Source organism: Festucalex cinctus, chromosome 14 (assembly GCF_051991245.1).
Source record: "Festucalex cinctus isolate MCC-2025b chromosome 14, RoL_Fcin_1.0, whole genome shotgun sequence".
NCBI lineage: Eukaryota > Metazoa > Chordata > Actinopteri > Syngnathiformes > Syngnathidae > Festucalex > Festucalex cinctus.
In genome coordinates, this window is record NC_135424.1 from 14,737,169 (window position 1) to 14,762,343 (window position 25,175).

Sequence of the window (25,175 nt, forward strand, 5' to 3'; positions counted from 1 at the left end):
GCACGCTTGTCGAACACATTCCTGAAACAGCTTTTAAAAGTTGTCTTCATTTTCTTTATTTTATCAAAACTTGAAAACAAAAAAAATCATTGTGAGCAAATGCCTTTATATGAATATGTACAAATAGGGAGATAATCATAAATACTCTAAACAAAAGTTGTTTAAAAGTGAGCACACTGTTAAGGAAATAAATCATGCAGTGCACGTAAGCCACATTCCGACGACCAACACCCGGAACATTCTGTGAAAGGAATCGACACACTGTCCCGACTAACAAATCTCTTCTGTTAAGAAGAAAACACACCTCGTTAGAGAAAGCACAAAGAAGCCACAAGAGGAAGTGTCATGTATGCCAAAAGTTTTCTTTTGCAAGAACCACATCCCAAAAAGATACTGTAGCTTTACAATTTGGTACCACCTTCAAATAATATCCCAACCACTTATGAACAGTTATAATAATGCTACACAGACGATACAGGTGCATCTCAATACATTGCCATGAAAGTTAATTTCTAAAAGTGAAACTCATTCTAATAGTTCCACTATACAGATAAATATTTCATTAACCAATCTTACTGATAGATTTTTAATATTGTATATGAATTATATAGGAAATACCCTTAATAGTTTTTTATATTCCTTTTTTTTCTGTTTAAATAAGAAGTCAACCCCAAAATGTTATTTACAATGCAGCCACATTAGTCTAAACACTGTATTCTGATTAATAATTTGCAGAATACAAATTACACATACAAATCTACCTGTTTTCATCAATCTCGGGGTGGCCATTTTGCCACTTGCTGTTGACTCAAAATGACATCACAGTTGCTCAGGAGATAATGACCAATCACAGCTCACCTTGCGAACATCATATGACTAAGCTTAGAAAACAGGTGAGCCCTGATTGATTGTTACCTGAGCCACTGTGATGTCATTTTCAGTCAAAAGCAAGTGACAAAATGGCCGCCCCCGTGAGATAGATTTTCCTTCTGACTATATTCTACAAACGGAATATTAGAATACCACGTTAAGACTAGTGGGAGTGATACAACAATGTAAAGAAAATTTGGGGGTTGACTTCCCTTTTATGACGTTAAGAATATAACTTTCACTGTTTGAACTTAAACTGCTGAAACAAACATAATGAAATGAACTTGTATGTATCATTTAATCTTGTATGGATCATTTCATTGAACCTGTCGTTGACTGTTAGCTTGTAAATAATTGTTGCTGAAAGATTAGCATGGATGCTAACATTAGCACAAAAAAACACGAAAGCTTCATTTTGATGGCAAAGATGTTGATAAATGTGTCTTAATCTAAGGTATGTCCCACAAGATGGTGCTGTTTTTCTTTCTTTTTAATCTGTATTCTATAAAATGATAAGCAGTACAAACCTTTAGATTAAGTGATACTGTTCATAAAAGGTGGCACATTATTTTGATCCATTAAAGGGATAAGCAAGGTGCTGCTTTCTTCATGCAGCCAACAGACAAGCAGCATATAATGTACATCTCATTAGCACCACTGGTAGATTTGTATGAGAACAAATACACTGATTCTCGAAGATTTGTTCTCACTCCCCTCTGTTCAAATGTGGCACGTGTGGCCAACAGAAAGAGTCAATTTAAAGTCATTGTTCGCCCCTGCGATGCCCGTCCTCAGTTTCTGGGCTGTGAATTGAACTCTTGGCATATGTTTTGGATGATCTTGGGCACAAATTTGTACAGGTTGTCGAACTCATCCACAAAGAAGGAGTGTTCCTTGTCTGGGTCGGTGGCGATGTACTCCAGCTCGTCCTGGGCGGCCCAGGCGATGCCGATGGAGTAGGCGATCACGCCTGGAACACAGGTAGGGGGAACAGTTACACAGAGTATAAAATGCACAATGAATGATATCAGGACAAGAAGAAGAAAAAGAGTTGAGTTGCCACACGTCAATCTTCACCTTGGCTATGCACAGCGAGTGCAGGTGCTCTGACGTCATCATAGGAGCGCCCGTCTGTGATAACAATCATAATTTTGCGTTTGTTGGGTTTGGACTTGCTGAAGAGTTGCTGGGCGGCGAAAGTGATGGCGGCTCCCGTGCTGGTGCCTCCGCTCCAGTAGTCGATGCGTTTGATGGCGTTGAGCAGCTCGGCCTTGGTGTTGTGTTGGCCGAAGGCGAACTCCAGTCGCTGCTCGTAGGTGTACTGCACGGCGCCAACTCGCGTGTCCGTGTCGGAGATCTCGAACTCTCGCGTGATGTTGGCCACGAACTGCAGCACCGTGCGGAAGTTGCCCGTGCCCACGCTGCTGGAGCCGTCGATGACGAAGGCGATGTCGTTGGCGTTGAGGCAGGTTTTGCTGCAAACCAGTCGGTCGGTGTCGCAGACTCGCTTCACCAGAGGCTGCACGGTTTTCCTCAGGGCGAACCAGCTGGACACGGGCAAGGAGTAGAAGCCGTTTGTGCGGCACACGGCCTGCGGGAGCGCAAGACGCAAACGTTTTATGTCAAAGTATTGCATTTCCCAAAATTTTAATTCACAAGATCGCTTGAAATCTGTAACCTGGCAATAGCCAGATTGAGAATTCATCTTGCGAGAGCAAGGTTATGAAATCTGGGCCTGTTTAGTTAAACAAAGCTGAGAAGTACAACGATTAACTATTCAATTATCGAATGAATGTCTGCTTTTAATTTGGAAAATAATGATCAGCACTTTTTTCTCATTTTCTGACATTTATGGAGCAAACGACACAAACGAAAATAGTCTTCTGTTTTTTTGGGGGGGTTTTTAATAAAGGAAAATAAATTAGAACAATTTAAAAAATATCCAAATATTCTATTGAGCAACTGACAGATTATTTGAATTTTAAAAACAGTTGTTAGCAACCCTGTAAATGTGATATTTTGTTTTACAACCTGAAACTGCTGGTAACCCAATTTTGGTCAGAAATTGAACTGACCCACGACTTGGGTCATTTAGACCCAACTTAGGGTTGTTTTGATACAAAATAAACCAACTTTCTGGGTTGAGTTTTACCCCCCCCCCAAAAAAAGGTTGTTTTATACAAAACGGACGAAAAAGTTGAGTCAAATTGACCCAAGTAATGGGTTGGTTGACCCAATTTGGCTTGTTTTTGACCCAGTAGTTGCCACCCTTAAATAAAATATTGGACCCAATATTGGAACTTGGCTCAATTTTACTAAACTTTGGGTTGTTTTGTACAAAAATGGTCTTGCACAAAACAACCCAATTGGATTGGCCCAATTTTTTTTGACCCAGCAGTAATAAGAAAGTAGGAATTGGGCCTAACCAATATGGATCTTTTTAGGCGAATGTTTGGCAATTGTGATAACCGATTAATCAGAGGATTAATTATTAAAAAAAAAAAAAAAAATTAAATAAAATAACTTCTTTTTTTTTCTTTTAGTACTTTAATGCTTTACAACCATAGCAGAACCTTTGACTTTACAATACTTTGTCCTTTAGTATTTGTTTATCTTTACAAGGGGGGTGGGTGGCAAAAATCGGCCGATTTCTTTCTTTCTTTTGTGTTTTATGCTACTATTTCTTATTGTATAATGGTCCATGGCTACGACTCCTACCTTGTCCACGAAATTGGCCTCCACAAGGTTTTGCTTCTCGTTGTCGTCGGCGCCCTCAATGGTGACAAAAAAGATGTTGATGCCGGACTCCCTCGCCAGCCGAGACGCCTCCTCCACCTTGTCCGTAGGCCAGCCATCTACGAGCACCACGGCAACGTTGGGAGCGCCTCCTCGGTTCCCGTTGGCGTCACTGAAGTAGTGCTTGTTGATGTAGGACAAGGCCTTACCTGTTTGGACACCAGAGGGCAGCAACGTGAAGGAACAGTACATCGACGCTTCCATTTTGAATAGCTCGTCCTTTTGGGTCAGCGGTGAGCTGGAGCCTATCCCAGCTGACTTTTGGGCGACAGGTAAGCTACATCATGCTAGTCGCTAGCCACTCATAGGACTCACACCTATTTTTATTTATTTATTTATTTTTTTAATGTAGCAAGAAGCTCCACAGTCCACACAGCACAGTGGCAGATACATAAACCACAACACGCCTGGCATAGTGACGTAAGTAATTCAATAAACGCTTTTTCGGGTACTGTATAAGTATATATGTCATTTTATACTAATTATAATGTATTGGGTTTTTCTTAACTGCGAGACAGATGTGTTACTAGCTGGCACTCATGACAGGAGCTACATTTAAAACTAAACCCTAGATATGAGCACAGATAAATGTGCAAAGAATGAAAATAACTAGAGATTTATGGTGAATAATAATAACAATAATAATAAAACACCAAAAACAGTGTATCAAATACTAGAGGCTTTGAGAGAACCTACATGTTCTAAATTTACAGTGAGTCCAAACTCTCACTTTATCAAATACTTGAGGTTTTGCTCTTGCCTGTGTTTCCTGACCACGCACGCACCCACTGTATATGACACAATAAAACTATAATCAGCATGTGTAGCCTATTTCTTATACAAGTCCACGCGAGTATGGCTATAAAGTATATACACCACCAGCTCTATATAGTGTTATCCTGTCATTAACCGTGGAATAGGCTGCATACTGATCTAAAAATGTCAAAACACGAGAGGCTTTGTTAGTGACTTTTATAACTTCTCTCACTTTTGCATGATTTGAGAGTGAGCAAACAAACAATCCTATTTGTATCCATGCGCAATATTTAAAGCGAGGCAAAAAGCCGCATGTGGTAGTAGACACAACTTTTGCTCAGTGAAAGCCCCCCACGAGTCCGCCCTCCCCCCTAACCCTCGCTCTCCTCAGACAAATTTTTTTCTGGTCTGTGCCAAAGAAAAACACTGTTTACAGATGCAGGACTATAATTTAACTAACAGTATATGGCAGCAAATTTAGATCTAATTCTATCCTTGCAGTTGAGAAATGCGCCTGGCTCATGAAGCAAACAATAACAGCATCACTTTCCCTTTCACACTTTGTGTGGAGCTGCCGCGGCATGGCACGGCACTCACCCACATTGGAGAGGCCTCCCTTTTGCGCAATCTTGCCGATGCTCGTTTTCACGTCTCTGGAATTGGAGTAACTCTTGAGGCTGATCTCTGTGACGGCGTCGTCCCTGCGCAACAGGCGACAAGTTTTTTTTCCAGCCCCCCATCTGATTTTTTTTTTTTAATTCTATCACAGGAGAAGAGATAATTAACCCGTATTGAATGACGCCCATCATGGGTCCAGCCACGCCAATGTTGATGACCTGAGCCACCTCAGCCAGGAAGTCCTTCTGGATCTTAAAACGCCGCTTCCCGATGCTCCAGCTCCCGTCCATCAAGAAGACCAGGTCCACCTTACACTCTGAGAAAACACCACAACAGTCACAATTCTTAGGTAATAGAGAAATGAAAATTGGGCCTTCTCGTTCAAGTGCATGAAAAAAAAAAAACACAATCCAAAATGGAAAACGTTACATTAACAATACAAGGGGCTGTATTTTCATCACCGACGCGCTAAGTCTTAATAAAGCCTCACATCTGTGGTGTGACTTTGGTGCTTGGAGACCGCACCCCCGCTCACAATTTCTTGTGCCACCTTCATAGCTGTGTCCCCAATTGATATAAATACAATAATTCATAGGGTTTGATGGCCCAACTGATGAAATTTATCGTGTTAGAGCAGTTGTCTACCCTTTGGTGTTAAAGGTGTATTCAAGGATCTTGTGTCGCTGCGTCTTCCGGGTGGATCATCTTAACGATTGGTTCTCGATCCGAATCAATCTGCCGCAACGACGTCGTGCATGCTCGTCCCTAGCATGTAACCGCTAAGCTTCGGATTCAGCCATTCATCATTGTAGCTCCCCCGACCACACCGCATACTTTGAAAATGGCTGAAAGCCGTAAGAGGACATTCGTCTTTGAAGTGAGGCCGGCTGCAGATACTGATGAAGATGATGATGAAGATAAGCTCGCATGTTTGCCCCCCCCCCCGCAGACGAGAGCTGGTAGGATGGTCTGTCGCATGCGCATTTTTAAAAAAGTGACAAATGGACATTTGGCTTCTACTTTTTGAGAAGATCCTTGAATACACCTTTAATACATTGTTTGAGCAGCTGTACGGTTTTTGATCGACTATCTACCACCAATTGTCACTCCACCAGGCCCATATCATCTTATCCTTGTCCAACTCTTGTTGGGGGGTGAACTGGCTCTTAGTCTACCACCTTATCTGTTTACCTAAACATATTTGTGCTATTCGGAGAACATAAAGTACAATTGGAAAAAACACAATACAACAAAAAATGTTTTAAAACCCACGTGGTGAATTGTTATGGGGTGTTAAATGGTTCCCACCCCTCATTCAGTACCTGGGTCTCCCTGTGACACTGGCTCGGGTGCGCTGGGTGCAGGTGCCTGCTCTCTCATATTGAAGCCTGCAATTAAAAGTCAGACTTTAGAAAATATCCACCACTATTGCGTAGGCTTTTTTTTTTTTTGTCTGCTCCTTATTAATCATAGTGGAATCGTATCCGGCCATTTCACCCGATGACTTAAAATGTTAATCATATTATTGATATTGAATATACATACAGACAGTACATACATATTATTAGAATTTAGCAGTCACCAGCAATTAACCCTCCAAGGACCATTTGAGTAGCTCACAATCATGTTCCGAAAATGGGACATTGTAATTTCCTAGGAATCTTGTAGAAGTGATCGTTTGAATATATCAACATTGTTGCTTTTTGCAGTTGACCTTAGGGCTGGGTTTAAAAAATTGAATAATCAATATCGAATCGATCTTCCTTTTCAAGCCCAATATCGATTTATATAACCATGAATCAATTATTTAAATATCTATTTTTCCCATAAATTCTAAAGAAAATAGAATTTTAAGGGTCGATTTTTTTTTGTATCTTACTGTTTTCTTGAAATTTACTGTTCACATGAATTTAAAAGTATTTTCTTAACTTTATGAAAGACTTGACTTATTGCACTTTATATTTAATATTTTATTTTATTTGTAAAACTTTCATTAATAAATTAAACAATTTGACCAGTTGCTGCCTCTGCGAAATTTACTTTGGAACTTAATATTTGTGGAGTTTTTATCATACCCTTAACATATAAGTATAATTGATTTTCCATAATTACTTGGTATCAGACTGGACTAAAGTGAATCAAATCGGGAAAAATCGAAATTGAATCAAACTGAACTCTTGTGAATCAAAATCGAATTGATTGAGGAAATTAGAATTCATACCTATCCCTAATTGATCTGTTTCCAACCTTGTTGATAGCTTTGAGAAATCCAATTCTAGACACCAATATCCCAAAATTACGCCATTTCAAATTACTCGTTTTTAAGATAAGAAAACTATCAACCAATTTCCCGTTTTGGAATAAGGGCTGATTTCCAGATGTGCTGGCCCTCCCTTCCCAAAGCATGGAAATATGTTGATCAGAAAGAAAAAACAAGTCATAACATGAAGCGAAAAGTTAATTTTGTCATGGAAAATTCCCAAATACCAGCAGCTGTCTACTTTCCTGTGTGTGTGTGTGTTGGGTAAACATGAAACCAATCAGGGGCCTTTGATCCACAAGCCATCATGCTGTTTGACATTATCTCAACATCCCTTCAATTACAGTCCGGCCACAAAGCCAGATGCTTTTCCCTTGAATAACCTCAGCTTGGTTTGTACTCACGGTCGACCCAGGGGACTGACTTGGTGCCAAGACAGCATCACTGAGAGTCAGAAAGAAAAAACTATTGATACAAATCTCACCTGATTGATAAAGGTTTGCATCAGGCCTCCATTCATCCACTGTCTCCACTGCACAGATGATATCACACAAGCAAGTCACTACCAGCAATACTCCCAACGGCTTGGCATGAATATATGTCACATGTCAATTGAGATGATCTTTATGGTTGCCATGTGTTTTGCCTAAGCTGACACCTGACTGGATACAAGCCGGTGTTTTGCAGCCACGTTGACCGCAGCTCACCTCTCGTATGGGTTGTATCCAGCGGCGCTTGGCGGTTGCCATCCAAGTCGCTGGATCGAGACACTAAAAGGAACACATGTTCGGTCATCGCACAAGCGTGACACGCATCTCATGCCAAACACAAACACGGCGGCCAGTCGGCCCACTCCCACTGGTAGGATGCGTGGCGGAATTTTAGCGGCGCACGCCGGGAAGGAATTTCCTTTCTTTTAAGATTTCTTTTCTGGGCGTCATCGAACAGATGGCGCTATAACCTGTAATCGGGAAGCAAGGGCTGTTTGCGCAACTGTTTGGGCCTTGCCAATGAGCCATAACCGAGCCTATAAACACATGAAAAGTTTGATCTCAAAAGTACTTCAGGGGAGTAGTTCGACATATTGGGAAATTTAATTATTTGACCTTACGCAGAGAGATACAAAAATAAGTAGGTGCATTCAAAACATGTCTAGTGACGCTAAGTTGCGAAGATTTGCCACTTTTAGCTTTCAAAAAATGTGGGAGGATATTGCCATATGATAATAATCACATGTACAGTACTGACAAGGCAACTTGCCAGGAAAATCTCATTGCGTGATGACAAATGTAATCTAACATGCTAAATTGTCAAAAAGTAATAGTCTCGTAAATAGCCTGTTAGCACTCAAAAATGCTGTTTTATTAGCTAACTCTGTATTAGTAACTCGATATGTGTAATTATGCAAGGAGTCTGCTTCATCATACAAATACATGAAAATGAAATCAACCCAAAAAGTATATTTACAATATGTTCTATGCATCCTCACTCATCTAAACACGGTATTCTGTTTCTGCGATATGAATTTATCAGCAAAATCCACCCATTACCATTTGCCACTTGTTGTAGACTGAAAATGACATCACCGTTGCTCAGTGCTCAAGTAATGTCCAATCACGGGTCACCTGCTTTCTCAAGCTGATGTCAAAGTTGACAACAAGTGGCAAAATGGCTGCCCCTTTGGATGGATAAAACGGGTGCATTTTGCTGCTTAAACACATATTCCGCAAATGCAATGTTAATCAGAATGCTGTGTTTAGACTTGTGGGCATGCACACAACATATTGTAAAGAAAACGTGAGCGTTGAATCCCCTTTCATGAGATCCAATTCAAAGATAATAATGTTCAGGTAGAGTCTACCTACTGGCTTAAATGTGGACATTTAGAAAGTTGATGCAGTATTTGGACAATTACAAGAGAGAAATGTGCTCAAAATAGCATACAAAACCGACCCCAAGACTTGTTAATTCCCTGTAAATAGAAGAGAAAAAAAGCACTTACGGTATGATCCAAAGTTATAATACCAGCGCTCAAAGTCTGAGATATCAGGCCTGTGATCCTGAGCTAGAGGAGGATGGTTTGAAACCTATTAGTATTCCCAAAATGAACTTCAGAGGGAAAGCACTTGTTTCCATGGCTGTGATTGGTTAATTGGCCAATCCCAGACCAGTGGAAACGCCGGCATTGTGCAGAATCACACCTCGCATGCTCTAAGTGTGATCTGCTAAATGCCTCACTCTTTCACGCGTCATAATACAGTTCTGTACTTAGAGAAAAAGTGGCATGCACGTCAACACATTCATGCTCTGCACATGTCCAACTGTATCAGTCACATGATCATGCATGATGTTGTCTGCACATGCAGCATGCCATGATACAAGCAGGCCACTGTCCACACACGATTATGTGCCGGACGTACCTGTCATCTCAGGTGTGTCCGTCTCACTCCATGAGTATCCTGAGTCTGGCGCTGCATAAATAACATCTGAACATACAGCAGAGGTTTACAAGTAAGATTCTTGTCCCTTTGCAAATCATTACCAACTGGCACTGTAGTGCAGAAACTTCAACAGTTTAAGTACATCGGCAGCTTTAATGTGCATTATTAACATCAGAACACCGATGTTCTGGTCCTAGTTGTGGTACCTGATGATCGTCTGGCTCCAGGGAACCACTCAGGACGAGGGAAGGACGGAGGGGCCCAGTCCCTCCTTGGGAAAACTGTGCGGGGGCAGACGAGAAAGCGTGAGGGAGCATACTTGTGACCTCCACTAACGCTGCTGCGTCATTAGTGGACTGTGCACAAGATGTTCAGCCTTGAGTCAGGTACAAAACATACCATTGTAGCTGAGCCACTAAGGTTGTTTGTACTACACTAGATGGAGGAAAGTATGGCAAACACACACAAGCTTGCGTCCATTAGCTATACTTACCAAGTTGTGTGTCTCCACCAATCAGTTTCATCCTGCCTTCAATCACTACATCATTGTGTAATGGTGTAATGTGTCTGTAAGTACTTGTTGCCCTGTTTCTCTTTGGTTCTTATTACTCTGCTGTCATTGCTAGCAGTGTAATATTAAGTAATTGGTAGTGTTAATTTTATCCGCCATTTTTAAATTTAGTTCAGTTTCAGTCCCGCTTGTTAGCTTTTATCATAGTTATTCAAAACTCATCACATTTTTATTTAGTCCATAGTTAGTCCACTATAAATCTAGCATTTTAGTCTTTTTTTTTTATTTTGATTTTTTTATTTTATTTATTTATTTATTTTAAGTCTAGTTTTAATCAACAAAAACTCTCAACGATTTAGTCCAGTTTTAGCCAGGACAATCATTTTTCCCCTGTATATTTTTGGTCAGCAGTGTTGAACCGTTCAGATCTAAAACTATTTCACATAAAATTTGCTCCCATCTTTTTGATGAAAAACAACTTCACACACAATGGGGTATATGCCACGGAAGAGGCGGGACATGATTTTGCATATCAGTTTATTTCTGGTCCGGGTTGCGAATGCGCAACCGAGGGGCACAAAGTCGGAAGCACAAGTATTTTTGACTCAGCCCACACGTCGCAAACCGGACCGGAAACAAACTGATGTGTAAAAAACAGTTCCGCCTCTTCCGTGGCATATACCCCATTACAGTATATCAACAAGTAGCTACTATGGCACCATGCTACGAGCTAGTAAATTAGCCAGCATTAGTTAGCAGTCAGATTAAAGGGATACTTGACTCAGTGAACAATTTTCAGCAGTGAAAAGTTAATATTTTGTCCAGAATTGATTTGATAACGCCATTATTTTTCATGTACAATTAATACCTTTAAAAAGTAATTTTTCTACTTGCTGTCGACTGATGATGACATCACCTGTGCTGAGGAAGTCGGTAACGGCCAATCATGGCTCACCTGTTTTCTGGGTTTGGTTAGTAAACTGAGCCATGATTGATTGTTACCTACTTCCTGAGCACAGTTGATGTCTTAATCAGTCGACAGCAAGTTTTTAAAGGTATTAATTGTACATGAAAAATAATTAAGTTACCACATTATAGACAAAATATTAACTTTTTACTGCTGAAAATGGCTCAATGAGTCAAGCATCCCTTTAACATTATTGTTGGAACGTTATAGCCATTGAATTAATGTTACATGATAACTATAATTTACTTTTTATTTTTTTTAACCGTTACCGTGAATCCACCTCCTGTCTGTCTGTCTGTCATGTTTGGCATGTTGCACTCGCTAGCTGCAGATTTGAGACAAGATTTTAGAAAATCATATAATTTCTGTCTCGTTTTTGTTCATGGACTAAAATGTCCATAGATTTTAGTCCAGTTTTTATTAAATGAAGTACATTTTGTCTTATATTTATTAATTGACAAAAATGCACATTGATTTTGTCCCAGTTATTGTTTATTAATGAGGGTTTTTAATCTGGTCTAGTCTAGTTTTACTCCGGTGATAAATGTGTGTTTTCGTTGAAGAAATTAACACTAGTAATGAAAAACATTCAATAATTTAAGTGTGTTAACCCTTGCATGGAACACAAGAAGAGCAGAATGCCACATTAGTCTGAATGGGCTTAAGCCGCTTTAGTATACCCTCCCTGCAATAGCTTACACAAGCGCGCCCAGCCTGGCCTCAGGATTCCCATCCTGTGGCAGCGAGCGGGCCGGCTCTGTGTTGACTGCCCAGCCACCCGCTCACTAGAGCGTGGAAGTATTATTGTAAAGTTGGGACAGTGTAGACAAAAAGAAGCAAAGATTAACTTAATCTCATGCTGGTCAAAGGCCCAATGGTGTACAGCAGACAGCAGTGTTATTGTTTTGCTGTGAAAGTGATGCAGTAAAAGGGATCGAGATGAGTTTGCCTCATTATAACAACACCAGCGGTCACAAGGTCACAGAGTGCAACATGTGTTTGTGTGAGTTTGTGAATGTGTGTGCAGCTTTTTTTTTTTCTCAACAATTTATAATTCATTTACATGAAAGCGTGGAACTGCCAATGTGGAGTAAACTGTTTTGACTGGGCTATGTCATCATAACATAGTACTGCAAAAGTGGTTGTATTGCTAAAGTTGTTTGAACATATTGGTAATATGTAAATGCTAAAAAAGCAAAAAAAAACAACAAAAAAAAAAACATTTTTTTCCATAATGCCGCAGTTGTGCATCTGCAATTGTGCACTACAACCACTTCAGAGGTGGACAGGATTTGGTTTGAAGTTTCATAAACCTTTAACCGTATTTTCACTGTTGGTGAGCTCCTCCCTGCCCACCTGTGAAGTCGCTGTAGTGCACAGTTGCGCAAGGGCAAGTCAATAGCCTGTGGCATTATGGGGGAAAAAATGTAATGTTTTCATTATTATCCTACGTTTTACAATACCTTGAAATAACTTTATCAACATGTTCAAGCCACTTGCAGTACGTTCCAATGACTTTACGAATAATTTGACTTTTGACTTTTGAAGTACGTTCGACAGACACAGCCTAGTCAAAACTATTTAGTCCACATTGGCAATTCCACGCTTCCATACCTTTACAAAGCCAGGTAATCATGAAAGGCTTAAATTAAGCTTACATTTTGTGGCAACTGCTTTAACAAATTATACATTATTAATTATTACTTTAATATAGTGTATTTTACAAAATGATGAAGACTATATTTATTTATTTATTATTATTTATTTTTCTAAATTTTGAATTATGTGTTTGGTTTAACTGCATATATCATTAAGATGAACTGTAACATTTTAAAATGGCAGTGGCCTGTCCATCTTTTTGTTGGAGTTGATAAGAAAAGTTATTGGTGTGAGAAGGGGAAAAAAAAAGTCATAAATCAACACTATGTGAGGGCTTCATCCTCTCTCCTGAAGAAAGAAAGTAATCCCTCACATCATGCTGATACCTCCACCTCTGACTTTTGAACTCAGCCTTCAAGAATGTCCCTCACGGGCGTCAATAAAATTTCATTTTATGAACCACAACGCAGCCTTAACTGCCATTACTGCTCCTAATAGCTTTCACAAGCAGATAAATGTACAGATGTCACATTTTATTATCATTAAGATTGACCTAATTGTAGGGATCAGTGATGTTACATTCCACACTTAGCAAAAACTGAGGCACTTCCACTTAAAGACAAAAAGCCTTCTGGTTTGAATACAGCAAGAGAGTAAAACCACATTGTATGCAAAAGCGGATCTCCGCAAGTATTTACAGGGAAGGGGAAGAGTCCAGGCCAGATGGACTCTTTTGGAGGATACGATTACTGTACTGAGAGAGCTTTTCTCATCACAGTCTTATCTTCAGTGCAGATATGGCATGAGATGAATGCTTTTTATCTCTATGTCACTCATCTCAGAGGCACTTAAAGTTCATTTTTCATGTCTCCACGTTACACTGAACCACAGCAACCCATCCCATTCAAAGACGTACAGTATATGCATGCATGTACAATTACAAGAGTATCCTACCGTACAGTAAGATCAGCATATTCCAACTTTATACATGTACAGAATGATGTGTATATTTATGTTTTCCACACAATTCTGTTGACTTATGGCATTATACACACTAAATTCTGAGTAAATTTGATTATTTAGAGTAAATATGACAAATTATAGTGGGGCCAAATAGACTCAGTTTTAAAGTAGGCTAAGATTTACACTAGGAAGAGAGTAAAAAAAAAAAAAAGATAAAATAAAAGTCACTTAAGGGTTGAGGAACGAACTGACAACCTTCAGCTTGGGAGACTGCCACGCTACCACCTGAGCTATGTATGCCCCTCCTACTGTTTGCTTATCTCCAAGAGACATGACATGAGCAATATGCTAACTGAAAGCAGGAGCTGCGTGACTCGTTTGTAATCCCCCACCCCCACCACCACCCCCATGGTTTCATCATATTTCCTCATCTTAGCTTTAGGGCGACTTTCGTTTGTCTCTTTATCGCCGTCTCTCTCCGCCTGTCTTCTCATCCCTGTTAAATATGTTTTCATGGTGTCACTTGATGGTTTTACTTACTACATACCCGTACTCTGTGCTGTGTTCAAAGTGTGCATGCTCAGTGCAAACAAAACCCCTACACCACCGAGCGAATGCTCCCTGCGCACACTCTGCCAATGAAAGCGCCACTGCCCCCTAATGTAGTGGAAGTGCAATTGCACTTTATTCTAAGACAGTAAAAAAAAAGAGAAAGAAATCAAAATAAAAAACATGTTCCCCGAGGTCAAACGCCCCCCCTTGGGGCGGCCCGCCTCCACTATTTGTGAAGCACTGCTATAGGCTGTCTCCCAAGCTCAAGGTTGTGAGTTTGTTTCCCCACCCTTGAGTCACTTTTATTTTTTCTAATTCTTTATTTTACTCTTTTAAAGTGTAAATATTACTATAAAACTGAATCTATTTTGTCCCACTCTAAATAGAGTCAAATTTACTGTACAGAATTTACCGTGGAGGAGCTGATTACCCCATTTGATTACTGTCAATCTCTCAGTGCAGACAGGAAGTTGCCCAATACAAATAGATAAAAACACAGCCTTCTAAAAACACAACCTATTAGTATGCATAGCTGGTACTTTTGAGTCACTTACCAGGGTTTGATTGGCTCATGACTGGAGTCCGCTCCCTTGGGGTCGGCTGACCTCTTTTAAAAGCTGCTTGGCGCAATAGAAACATACAGAGAAAGATCAAGAAGAAGACATGGGAGGGAGAAGATAAAGAAATGGGAAAAGCAAAGCACAGGATGAAGGCTACATCCACAACTTCAGCTAATCTTTTTTTTCCTATTGTCAACAAAAATAATATTCATGCAGGCCTGTCATGGGCTCTTTTTAATCTTGGTGACGTGAAAAGCTGAATTTGAGGATGCGGCTGATGACAGAACAGTGGCTACTGGGAAAGGAATGTGAGCTTGATTGGGCGGATTAGTGGCAGCCTAGGGTGAGGATAGCAGAGCATTACGGGTGCGGACATCAGGGTCACTCTTAACAGCATCTCCAACATTCTTGTACCAGCACCACTGACCTTTACCTACATTCCACGTTGGTTCCACCATGTCTACCTGTACATGTGTGCATATCTAGAGTGTGTGTGCTAACCTGGCCCAACCGGAGAGGCTGACTGTCTCCTCATAGGCGAACCTGCCTCTGGTCTGCGCAGACCTGAGAGCAGACACCAACAGCATGAGATCATATGAAATTACACTTGAAAACTGTAATAAAAGTAACATGTAATTTACTCTTTGGGGCTAATCAACACACGGAACACAACAAAAACATTGTGGCCAAACGAAGGCTCAGCAGAGGTGTTGAAAGTAGCAGCAGAAGTGAATCACGCAAGATTTATGTCTTGCATAAGTTAGTATGAAGGGGAAAGGAAACAAATGCATCATCAGGGTTATTCAAAAGTTGCCTTTACAGTACCTGCGTTGGCACGTTGTGGGTATCTATTCGGATAGGCGCTTCCGCGGAATACTTTAAAGAAACATCATGATATAGTCAAAGAGTTGCCACATGCAGTATAAAGGATTTTCCAAGAGCTGCAGAGTGAGTCAGTTGTCTACCTTGGCTTGGGCTCTTGCCTTGAGCACTCTGTGATTGCCCTACATCAGTGTTGGAATAACAAATATATTTAGGCAAAAATCACCGTAATTGCATCAGCATCCACCACCAACCAGGTTATTATCATCTCAAATCCACAAGTAAGGCCATACTATATTACAATTGAGTTATCTTCTAGGCTACACAAGCCTTTTTCACATGATATAAAAAAAAAGTTCAACTGTGGCTCAAAGCTTTTTATCTTGACGTGCATGAATCTGTTGTGACTCGAATTGAGATGTAAATTGTCCAATTGCCTAATCAGAATTTTTGGATTCGTGTGAGAATAATGGATCGTAGCATTTTGTCTTGTGTAGTCCTGTCATAGGTGTGAGGTGAGCGCACAGCATCGTGTGATATGCGCTCTTTGAAAGTGATACCCGGAAACTTTGCGCATGTATGGGAATGTTTAATGAGCATTATATTGAACTGTTAAGCAAGCAGTCAATAAAGCTCACCTGGGGAGCTTGTATCATTGCCTTTGTTATTAGGCCTACTTTGATGTTGGCCTCTGACACTGTCCTAGTATGACGGCAGATTTCAAACTTGGATGCTGGAACGGAGAGATGAACCCTGCTAGGTTAGCTTAGCGCTAGCTAGCTGGTACGACAGACATGACATGGATGGACGACATGGATGGATTTAAAATTGTACTAAAAGCGAAAAAAAAAAAAAATCCTGGGTTCTTCCATTGGCCAGTGTATCATGAGGAATCTGGAGATTAAAGAGATACTTGACTCATTTTGTCATTTTTAGTAGTAAAAAGTTATTTCGTCCAGAATTAGTTTGACAATGTAATTATTTTTCATGTATAATTAATACCTTTAAAAGCACATTTTCACATTTTCTGTCAACTGAAGATGACATTAACGACCAATCATGGCTCACCTGTTTTCTGGGTTTGGTCATGTGATGTTAGCAAACTGAGCCATGATTACTTGTGGAGAGCACACATGATGGCATCTTCAGTTGACATCATGTGTGCAAGTGGCAAAATTAGATTCTAATGGTATTAATTGTTCATTAAAAAAAAATCATGTTTTCATAATAGTTATAGTCTATAACTAATGTGAAAAATTCATTATTTTCACAAACATTTATTTTGTCTATACTATAAAATAAAACAAAATATTATCCTCTGACTGCTGAAAATGGTTAAATGAGTCAAGTATCCTTTTATTTTACACCAAAAAGGAAAACCTTTCCATAGGTTGACATAGCCAGTCTTGGTACACTCCGATATGTTTTAAAAAAAACTGAATAAGTTGGTTCAGATAATGGATGGATGGATGGATGGATGGATGGATGGATGGATGAAAGAAGTGTTTTTCGTCAAAAGTACAATTAGTTACCCATTCAAATTGAGTCGAATTTTGGTAGTTAAATGGTAAACAAACAGCGCCTATTCCATCTGACATTTTGCAGACCACAAGGCCATCGTGCTGCTCTGGTCATTGTCAACTATCCACAAATAATGAAAGTATCCCTTCATAATGACAGTACTCTTCCATTTAAAATAAAATGTTTAGTTTGTCAGTCATTCGACATTGTGAAAAAGGCTTGAGATTGCCACTAAGAAGCAAACAAGTTGCCATATATTATTTTAGAGTTCGGAAATTAGCTCTACGTCCCTTCATGCCACCATTATGTAGCGTTACTTTGCTTTACTCACTTGAACTGGCAGCTGCTACAGAGGCAAGGTATGGGTGGCCTAAATAGAAGAATCACAAATGGAGCAAGAGGAGAAAACATTATGAATTGAAAAGAGAATTGTTTAGCGAGGTTTTCTGGCACACGTTAGTTGAGCACACAGAGGCTTTGTGCACTCTGCATTCTCTGTGGCTGCTTTTGTTCCCAAGTCTCTCACAATGTTTACATGTCTTAGAGGTGGTGAGAGGTGCGATCGAATGAGCACTTAAGTCAGTTAGTCAAATGAGCAGCACAAGTGCATGGCAGTGAAGCAGCCATCTGCCATGACAACACTTGGAATGAGCTGAGACCACACAACACAGGTGATGTTTCACTTAGGTCACCTGCATCTCTGACTCTGTGCACGGCAGCTCGAGTTTTGAGAGTGGTAGGGGGCAGTGGAGGAGGAGGCGTAGTGGTGGTAGTGGGAGCCTGGGTGGTGGGGACGATGGTGGTAGGTTCAGGTGTCGTGGTGGTGGTGGTGGTGGTGGTGGGTTCAGGTGCTGTTGTTGTCGGAAGCGCAGTGGTAACCGCGGGGGCTTTGTCCTTTTGACCTGAGAGGGGATGACAAATGAAGGCCATATACAAGATGGATGAGCACAAAGGAAGAGGGTCAACTATTGCTGCTCATTCTTGACATTCTTCGAAAAGATTGATAACATTATTAACTTTATTGAACTTCCACTTACTCGTCTTCACATAGGTTGGTCTTGAAGGAACAAAGTCAAGGGTTGATGGGTAGATCACGCCCTTCTTGGGCTTCCCCTCTACAAAAAAAAAATAAAATAAAAAAATACCAAGGTAAATCAAGTCAGTTGAGGTTGCCTCTTAAAAACATACAGCGCTATTATGAATACCTGTGACAACGAAGGATTCTCTCCATTTAGGAAGAGACAGAGAGCGCACACCGTTGGAGTTGCTGCCTTTATATATGTTCTGGCCTGCCATTTTCCTCACAATCACCTTTCCTCCCGAATTGGTGATTATACCACTGTTGGCGTATATGCATTTATTATTTTTTAGCTTCCTCCGTGAACCCTCATCACCACCGTCATTAGTGCAGTTTCGACCTGTGGATGGCGGCATTGCAGATGCTGGAGATGGAGGCGAAAACACCGGTGCCGTACACCTGCTGTTTGGTCTCCCGACAATGCGAGGGGCATTTGACTATGAATTCCGGGAGGTTGATCTTTCCGGCTCTGACGTCGCACTCGATGGCTGGAACCACTATAAACAGGAGATGTGTGCATCGTAGTTACCTGTTGTTTTGACAACATTGCAGTCGCTAAAATTATGAGCCGATTATTCATGAAGTAGAAACGCTAATTAAGCAGATTTATCAGCAATTCTTACAATCAGTTTATTGTTACAGCATTACTCAAAACAATGTCATTGAGGATTTGTTGCTTGGGCTTAGCCTGTATTATAACAAACTCTACTGGATGACATTACTTTTGTTTTAGATGGCCATTTCAGAATGTAGTACGAGTAGTGGTGGTTCCAAAATGCACTAAGCTCCACACCTGTTGTCACAAATCAATGCAACAGTTTCATGGCAACTTGGCCAATAAATCAATCTCATACAGTGTCAGCGTTTACATTAAGAAGTGATTAATAGAGCAAGCAGTTTGTCAGTGAGGTGGTGAAGATATAAGAGATGGCCATATTGCAACTGACGTAGAAATTACGATTTGTGTGTCAATGATTGCTACCTTGCTTTGGTTTCTTGCTCTTTGACCCATTCGGCTTGGCCCGACAAGTGCACGACAGAAGGAGTGCTGTGGGTAAAATAAAAGAAGATTCTCATGACAACATGACACAGGGTATTTTTGTTTACTCTACATAGTGGAGGTTCCAACAGACTATAGTGGCAACAATAATTAGTATTTTGCAATTAGGGAGCATTTACTTATGATTATAGTTGAAGGTGGCAAAGACCACCACTCTATCAAACATACTACAAGTATGTGGAAACAATGTACTCAATATGAAATGCAATAAAAGCACAAGCGTAATCAAAAAATTAAAACAGCAAGCTATTGTTTTTTAAGCCTATAACTATAATATCCTGTCTTGTGGCATGCTACGCTGCGCAACACAATATTAGAACGGATCGCTTGTTGAACAGAAACATGCAGGCTCCCACAAATTACAACAACTGCTGTAAGTTCAGCGTATTGGTGAGTTTACATTTTTTAACATTTTTTTAATGCGTCTATGCCTTTCCTCCAAAATCTGTACTTGTTTGAAACCAGTCAGTGGTGCAAAAAAGGTTTGTGACCTCTGCAATGCGCTAAAAAATATACATCAATGATGTCGTACACTTTGACTCGATTTTAATGACATTAGCGTTGACTACAAAAAAGGGAATGTTTATTTATTTTTTAAAGTGTAACTGCACATCCACTCCTGTAGGTGGCAGTGGCATTCACATTGTCATAGAGTGTGCAAGGATTATTAGCTCCCCTGCAGAGGTTTACTTAGAACAATCTCATAAGATGATACTATTCAGAAATTTCATAGTCGCGGCGTGAAATATTTTCTTCCCCCTAGAACAAAAAAAAAAAAAAAAAATTGGGAAGCACTGCTATAAGGTTAATGATAACAGGTAGCACATGGCCAACTGTGATCATTCTTCCCTTCCATACTTCCTAAACTTGAAAACAAAACTCTTGGATTGAAATTTGTCTTGAAATTGTCTGATTTTTTGTGATAGTCCATTGTGTCATATAAATGTATTTAAACCCTCAGCCAGATGAACTTGAAATGATGCAGGCCCCTCAATAGAACAAAAATAGAAATACACAAGGAGAACTGAATCTAAAAGTACAAGTATATGTGTGTTTTTGGACTGAAAAGTGATGAATGCAACATTTCTTCAGTTCAAAGGGAAAAGGAAGAAAAAAGTTTTTGTGAGACCTTATAATAGGAGCTCAACTTACAGTAATATGCCAGTGTGGGGATTTTTGTGTGTTTTGGCTTTAGCTGCAGGGTGTTAATGGGTTTTCCAATCTGTGTAAAACTCTGCTTTTGTACATGTATTCCAATTTAGAATGTTACTCCCTACGTTCTTAACATTAAGTACAAGAAAACTGATGTATCTCACCAAGGCAGATGACAGTGACTGATGTCTTGATCATGGTGGGGTATGTGTTGGTTCCGTGGGCCAGATGTCCTTGTGTAAACTCCTTGAAAAGTGAGCAAAAACAGAACTTTACTGCAGTAACAATGAATGGCGATTTGGTAAACGTCTCCCACCGAGCGGCACTACATGATGTGTACCTGGACTAAAAGCTATATGATTTACAGAATCAACCACATGGGATGATCAAATACGACCACGAGTTCTGCTTCAGTGTATTGACAGACCCATACAAGGCTCCACACCTTACAGCTGCCACTTGATACCAACTTGTTTGCAACAATAGTATACAAATGACATGAGACTCAATTAGAGAGTAGTACGAACAAAGTTAGATTAAACAGATGACGCCTATAATCAGATGGCCTCTTTGTTTGCCGACCACATGAAGCTGCGTTCCAGTGAGACACACATTTATTTTTGTCTGTCTTTTGTCTGGCGTAAACAAGAGCAAAAATGGGATTCCACACTGCAGATCAGCTTAAGTATTGATGCTAGACTTGATAAGTAGCCACAAACGGCCTTTGAGCTACTTTCCCTGCTTTTCACCTACAGACTCCTGGATGAACTCACTGTTGGCGTTCCCCGTTAATGCTGGAATGCTGTACCACCCACAAGGGCGGACTCTCGTCACACACAGGTCAGTGTGAAGGAGTATTGAACACTAATGTGACAATCTCAGGACCAAAGTCACACTGAGGTGAACTGCTTTTAAAACACAACATAGTACTAATAATACTCATATTTTGATTGACTTATCGGAATGAGATATTATAGCGACAGCCTTCAGTATGATCCATATGATCCAATGCAGCTTGCTCTGCATCAAATAAAACATATTTGTCAGAAACGAAGCACAGAGAACAGGCAAACAGATGCAGAAAAGTTATGACACATTTAAATACAGTATCGACAGGATTTAGTTCTTCTAATGACTCCATTGTCAATAAGTGTTTACTTTGGAAACCCTATGCTAGAAGTAACTTAAACTATAAATAATATACACATAATACATCTCTTAAATGGGGGAGTCAAGTAAAAAAAAAAAAATCTGTTTCCCCACTAATATTGCATTTGTGGAATATCAATTAAATAGCAAAATCCACCCATTTGTATCCCTCTCCAGTCCACGGGCAGCCATTTTGCCCATTTGCTGTTGACTGAAAATTACATCACAGTTGCTCAGGTAACGGCCAGTCATGGCTCACCTGTTTTCTGGGTTTAGTCATGTAATGTACGCAAACTGATATGTAATTGGTCGTTATTTGAGCAACTGTGATGTCATTTTCAATCAACAACAAATGGGCAAAATGGCCTCCCCCAGAAATAGCTAAAAATGGGTAGATTTTGCTGCTTAATTCATATTCCACAAACACAACGTAAATCAGAATACAGTGTCTAGACTAATGGGGGCACATACAACATATAATTGTAAAAAATGACTTGACCATAAATATTAGTTAAATATGTTTAAAGGAAATTAACTCAAGTGAGCCAGCGACAGTGAATTCCTTCCACCCCCTTTGAAACTGAAGTTTTTGCCGAGGGCTTTATTATTGTTTAACTTCTTATACAGTGAATAGTTTGCATTCAACAGTGGTAAGACATGCCCGATGCAGCCCAACATTTTGATCTCACATTCATAAGCACTGACTTCATTTTTCCACTGCACTGCATTTTGACATGGAAGTCTGATGACTCCTTCTGCATCATCAGGAATAACCATTTCCCTCATGGATGAGGGGAGCTGAGCAAGCTGGGGCAGATAAGCACACCTCTGCTACTAAAAGAGGTAGTGGAGGGACCATTCATCAAACTTTGCTCAGTTAACTCAACTACTGTTTGGCACTTGTCAAAGTCTTTCTCAGTCAATCTTCCACAGTGCAGCTCTCCTCGTTGTTTGCATAACAAAAGAAGAAATCAATTACAATAATGCAATGTCAATAAATTAATACATAACTTGACTAATACCGTGGGGAGTTTCCCTTATAGATACTAAAGGAACATGATCTCATGCTATCTCATGTAACAAGAAGAAGAGAAAAAAATCCAGTGAACAATGAAAATTCACATATCTCGACCACCATAAATCACAAACTAGATGACTTATACACATTGGATCCTTGTTAAATTTTTAATAGGTCTGTGCTCACATGCCATTCTATAGTCATCCCTGCTATCTAATCCATCCATCCACAGATGGAACAGAAACGGAACAGAAATGAAAGATTAATATCCCAATCCATGGCAGAAGGTGAAAGGTTTCCGCGCAGTGGTTCTCACTCATTTTGTAGTAAACCTGTCAGCTCAGACAGGCCACATAGTTGGAGGAATTATAGCACATTTCACATCAGGGTAACCCTCCTTGCCACAAAGTGGATTAAGAACGCAAAACAGACTTGAGCTCTCGTCCCAGGCTTTTGTTGCGTACTGCATGACGCATAGGAATAAAAACTTGCTGCAGGGGTATTTTCATTTGGTGCATTATCAGTCGGAATCGGCTTGTGCTTGATAAGGGACACCTGGCAGGGGTACGCAGGTGTAAAGAAGCTGCCAACAGGATGTAGGGCAGCTGCGCGCGCCCGTTTTCAAAGCGCAACCCAGTCAAAAGGTTATCAGTCTGCATTGTATACTGGAGATGTTGAAAGTGTATTTTTTGTATGCATTTCTGCTCCTTAAACAAATACTAAAGGCTCACAGTCAAAAGGAACAAGGCTGCAAAAGTGCATTGTGTCCCACGCTTGGTTTTTTTTTTTTTTTTTTTTTTTTCCCCTTGCCTGGAGTTGCCAATCTAAATAAGAGTTTTAAGTGCCATGGTAACTTAACACACAATTGAATATGCATCCTAGTTGGAGATGACAGAGATACACACCCACACCAGGGGTGTGCAAACAGTGCTAAACCCCAGCATTCGCTGGTGTCACAGTTGTATTGTAAGCATGTGCCAAGTGCTGTATCAACAGACCAAGTGAGAGCATCATGGGATCACGTCTCTATAATAGAGGCGGCCAAACATATTTTATTTAGGGCAGCGATTTCTAATTGTCGTTTTACATTATGCAATTATTTTAAATATGCAAATGAACATAAAGTAGCGTAATTATACCAGTTTTACCTAATTTGTACTTTTTAGGGCTTAATCATACATTGTTACGTGGAGTAGTTATAAACGTATCATTATTTTTATAAGTATGGGCCAACCTAATCTACAAGGTTATCTGTAAAGCCTCTAGTGCCCATGGGCACTATTTGGTGATCAGACCCGGTACGGCTTGGAATACTTTAATACCTGGCACTGCTTTCCGTGCAAGCCACAGCTTGCTCCAGTCTGCTCCTGGACATTTTGTTTACACGCCAACTTTTCCTTGATCCAACTTGGCAGATATGCCAAATATAGTGCAGTGCAAAGAAACGTGTGCAATGCCTGAACAGGGAGAAAAAAATCCTTCTCAGAATTGAGACTTTCAGTATAAAGGTTGACAGGGGGAAAAAAAAAAATAAAAAAAATAAAAAATAAATAATAATAATAATAATAATAATAATAATAATAATAATAATAATAATAATAATAATAATAATCGCCACTCATGAGCAGTTCATTTTTCTTGGACAATCTAATTCATTCTGTTTAAAAGTGATTGGGAAAAGTAGGAGGAACCTAAGTAATTAAATAAATACATACAATGTTGCGAACTCTGAATAAACATCATGCATGATGGTAAAATGTAAATAAAAATGTTTTTGGAAGTTAAACAGGTTAAAAAAATGTTGGTAAAAGTTAATACAGACCGGATCACCGCCGTTGTACACTCCGCCGAACTCGAGTCAATTACGCACATAAAAAAGTAGATCCCCTCATTTACGCAGCAGCCACACGCCAGCACGTTGTGGAACTACTTGTTTGCGCTCCAAGGTTTCCCTCATCCACCAAGTAATTAAAAATAAACTTACCTGATTTGTTCAAATAATCCCACAACAGCGCGCGTTGCGAATGTAAATCCTTGCGCGCTAGTTCGACGCCTCCATTCGTGAGTGAAACCTCCACCTGGACTTTTTTACTCGTGCATGATCGGAGCTGCTCATTAAAAGTGGAGAAGTGGATGGGGCCAAACTTTCTGCTCATTCGCCCGTCCCACTTAAGACACGCGAGCTCCTCGCTCACTTACAGAGGATGCGTCGTTGACCTTGCATAAGTGCCGCCTGTCTGCGCACTGCGAGCATCCTCTTGTTAAACTTGGAAACTTTTTTTTTTTTTTTACTTCTTGAGTTTTTCTGTTGCGCATGAGACAAAACATATTTGTGCTCTGCATCCTGGCGTCCTCGGCAGCTCCCACCACAGTCGTTACGCCCCCCCCATACACACACAGACACTACACTAATATACACCAATCAACACCTGCGTGACAGACACACACTTCACGGCGTGTACACACGCACTTACTGTGGTCA

The 25,175-nt window shown here is 40.2% G+C and overlaps 1 protein-coding gene and 1 long non-coding RNA gene across 11 annotated transcripts in view; one reads left to right on the plus strand and one right to left on the minus strand.

Annotated features, from left to right (window-relative positions):
• Positions 1-31: 31 nt before the first annotated feature.
• On the minus strand, positions 32-25,011 carry vit (vitrin). 9 transcript variants are annotated; one of them, XM_077495621.1, is made up of 23 exons: positions 24,678-25,011; positions 20,691-20,772; positions 19,297-19,362; positions 18,655-18,811; positions 18,442-18,575; positions 18,274-18,351; positions 17,929-18,138; positions 17,568-17,606; positions 15,859-15,897; positions 15,719-15,769; positions 15,395-15,457; positions 14,888-14,950; positions 9,948-10,022; positions 9,721-9,786; positions 9,303-9,365; positions 8,008-8,070; positions 7,785-7,832; positions 6,363-6,428; positions 5,209-5,356; positions 5,020-5,123; positions 3,589-3,815; positions 1,948-2,461; positions 32-1,840 (listed from the first exon to the last, which is right to left on the minus strand). In XM_077495621.1, the coding sequence occupies exons 2-23, from the start codon at positions 20,722-20,724 to the stop codon at positions 1,662-1,664; spliced, it is 2,487 nt and encodes an 828-aa protein (XP_077351747.1). In that variant the 5' UTR covers positions 20,725-20,772; positions 24,678-25,011; the 3' UTR covers positions 32-1,661. The 9 variants fall into 9 exon arrangements, with proteins under 9 accessions (XP_077351747.1, XP_077351748.1, XP_077351749.1 ...); XM_077495622.1 differs by lacking the exon at positions 24,678-25,011 and adding an exon at positions 24,564-24,627; XM_077495623.1 differs by lacking the exon at positions 24,678-25,011 and adding an exon at positions 24,516-24,626.
• Positions 3,607-25,175, plus strand: part of LOC144001378 (uncharacterized) — a 40,268-nt gene continuing 18,699 nt past the window's right edge. The window contains exons 1-4 of one of the 2 annotated variants that reach the window (XR_013278467.1): positions 3,607-3,938; positions 4,019-4,086; positions 5,192-5,389; positions 21,282-21,366. This is a non-coding gene — a long non-coding RNA (uncharacterized LOC144001378). The remainder of the gene's footprint in view (positions 3,939-4,018; positions 4,087-5,191; positions 5,390-21,281; positions 21,367-25,175) is intronic. The other variant, XR_013278468.1, reaches the window with a different exon arrangement.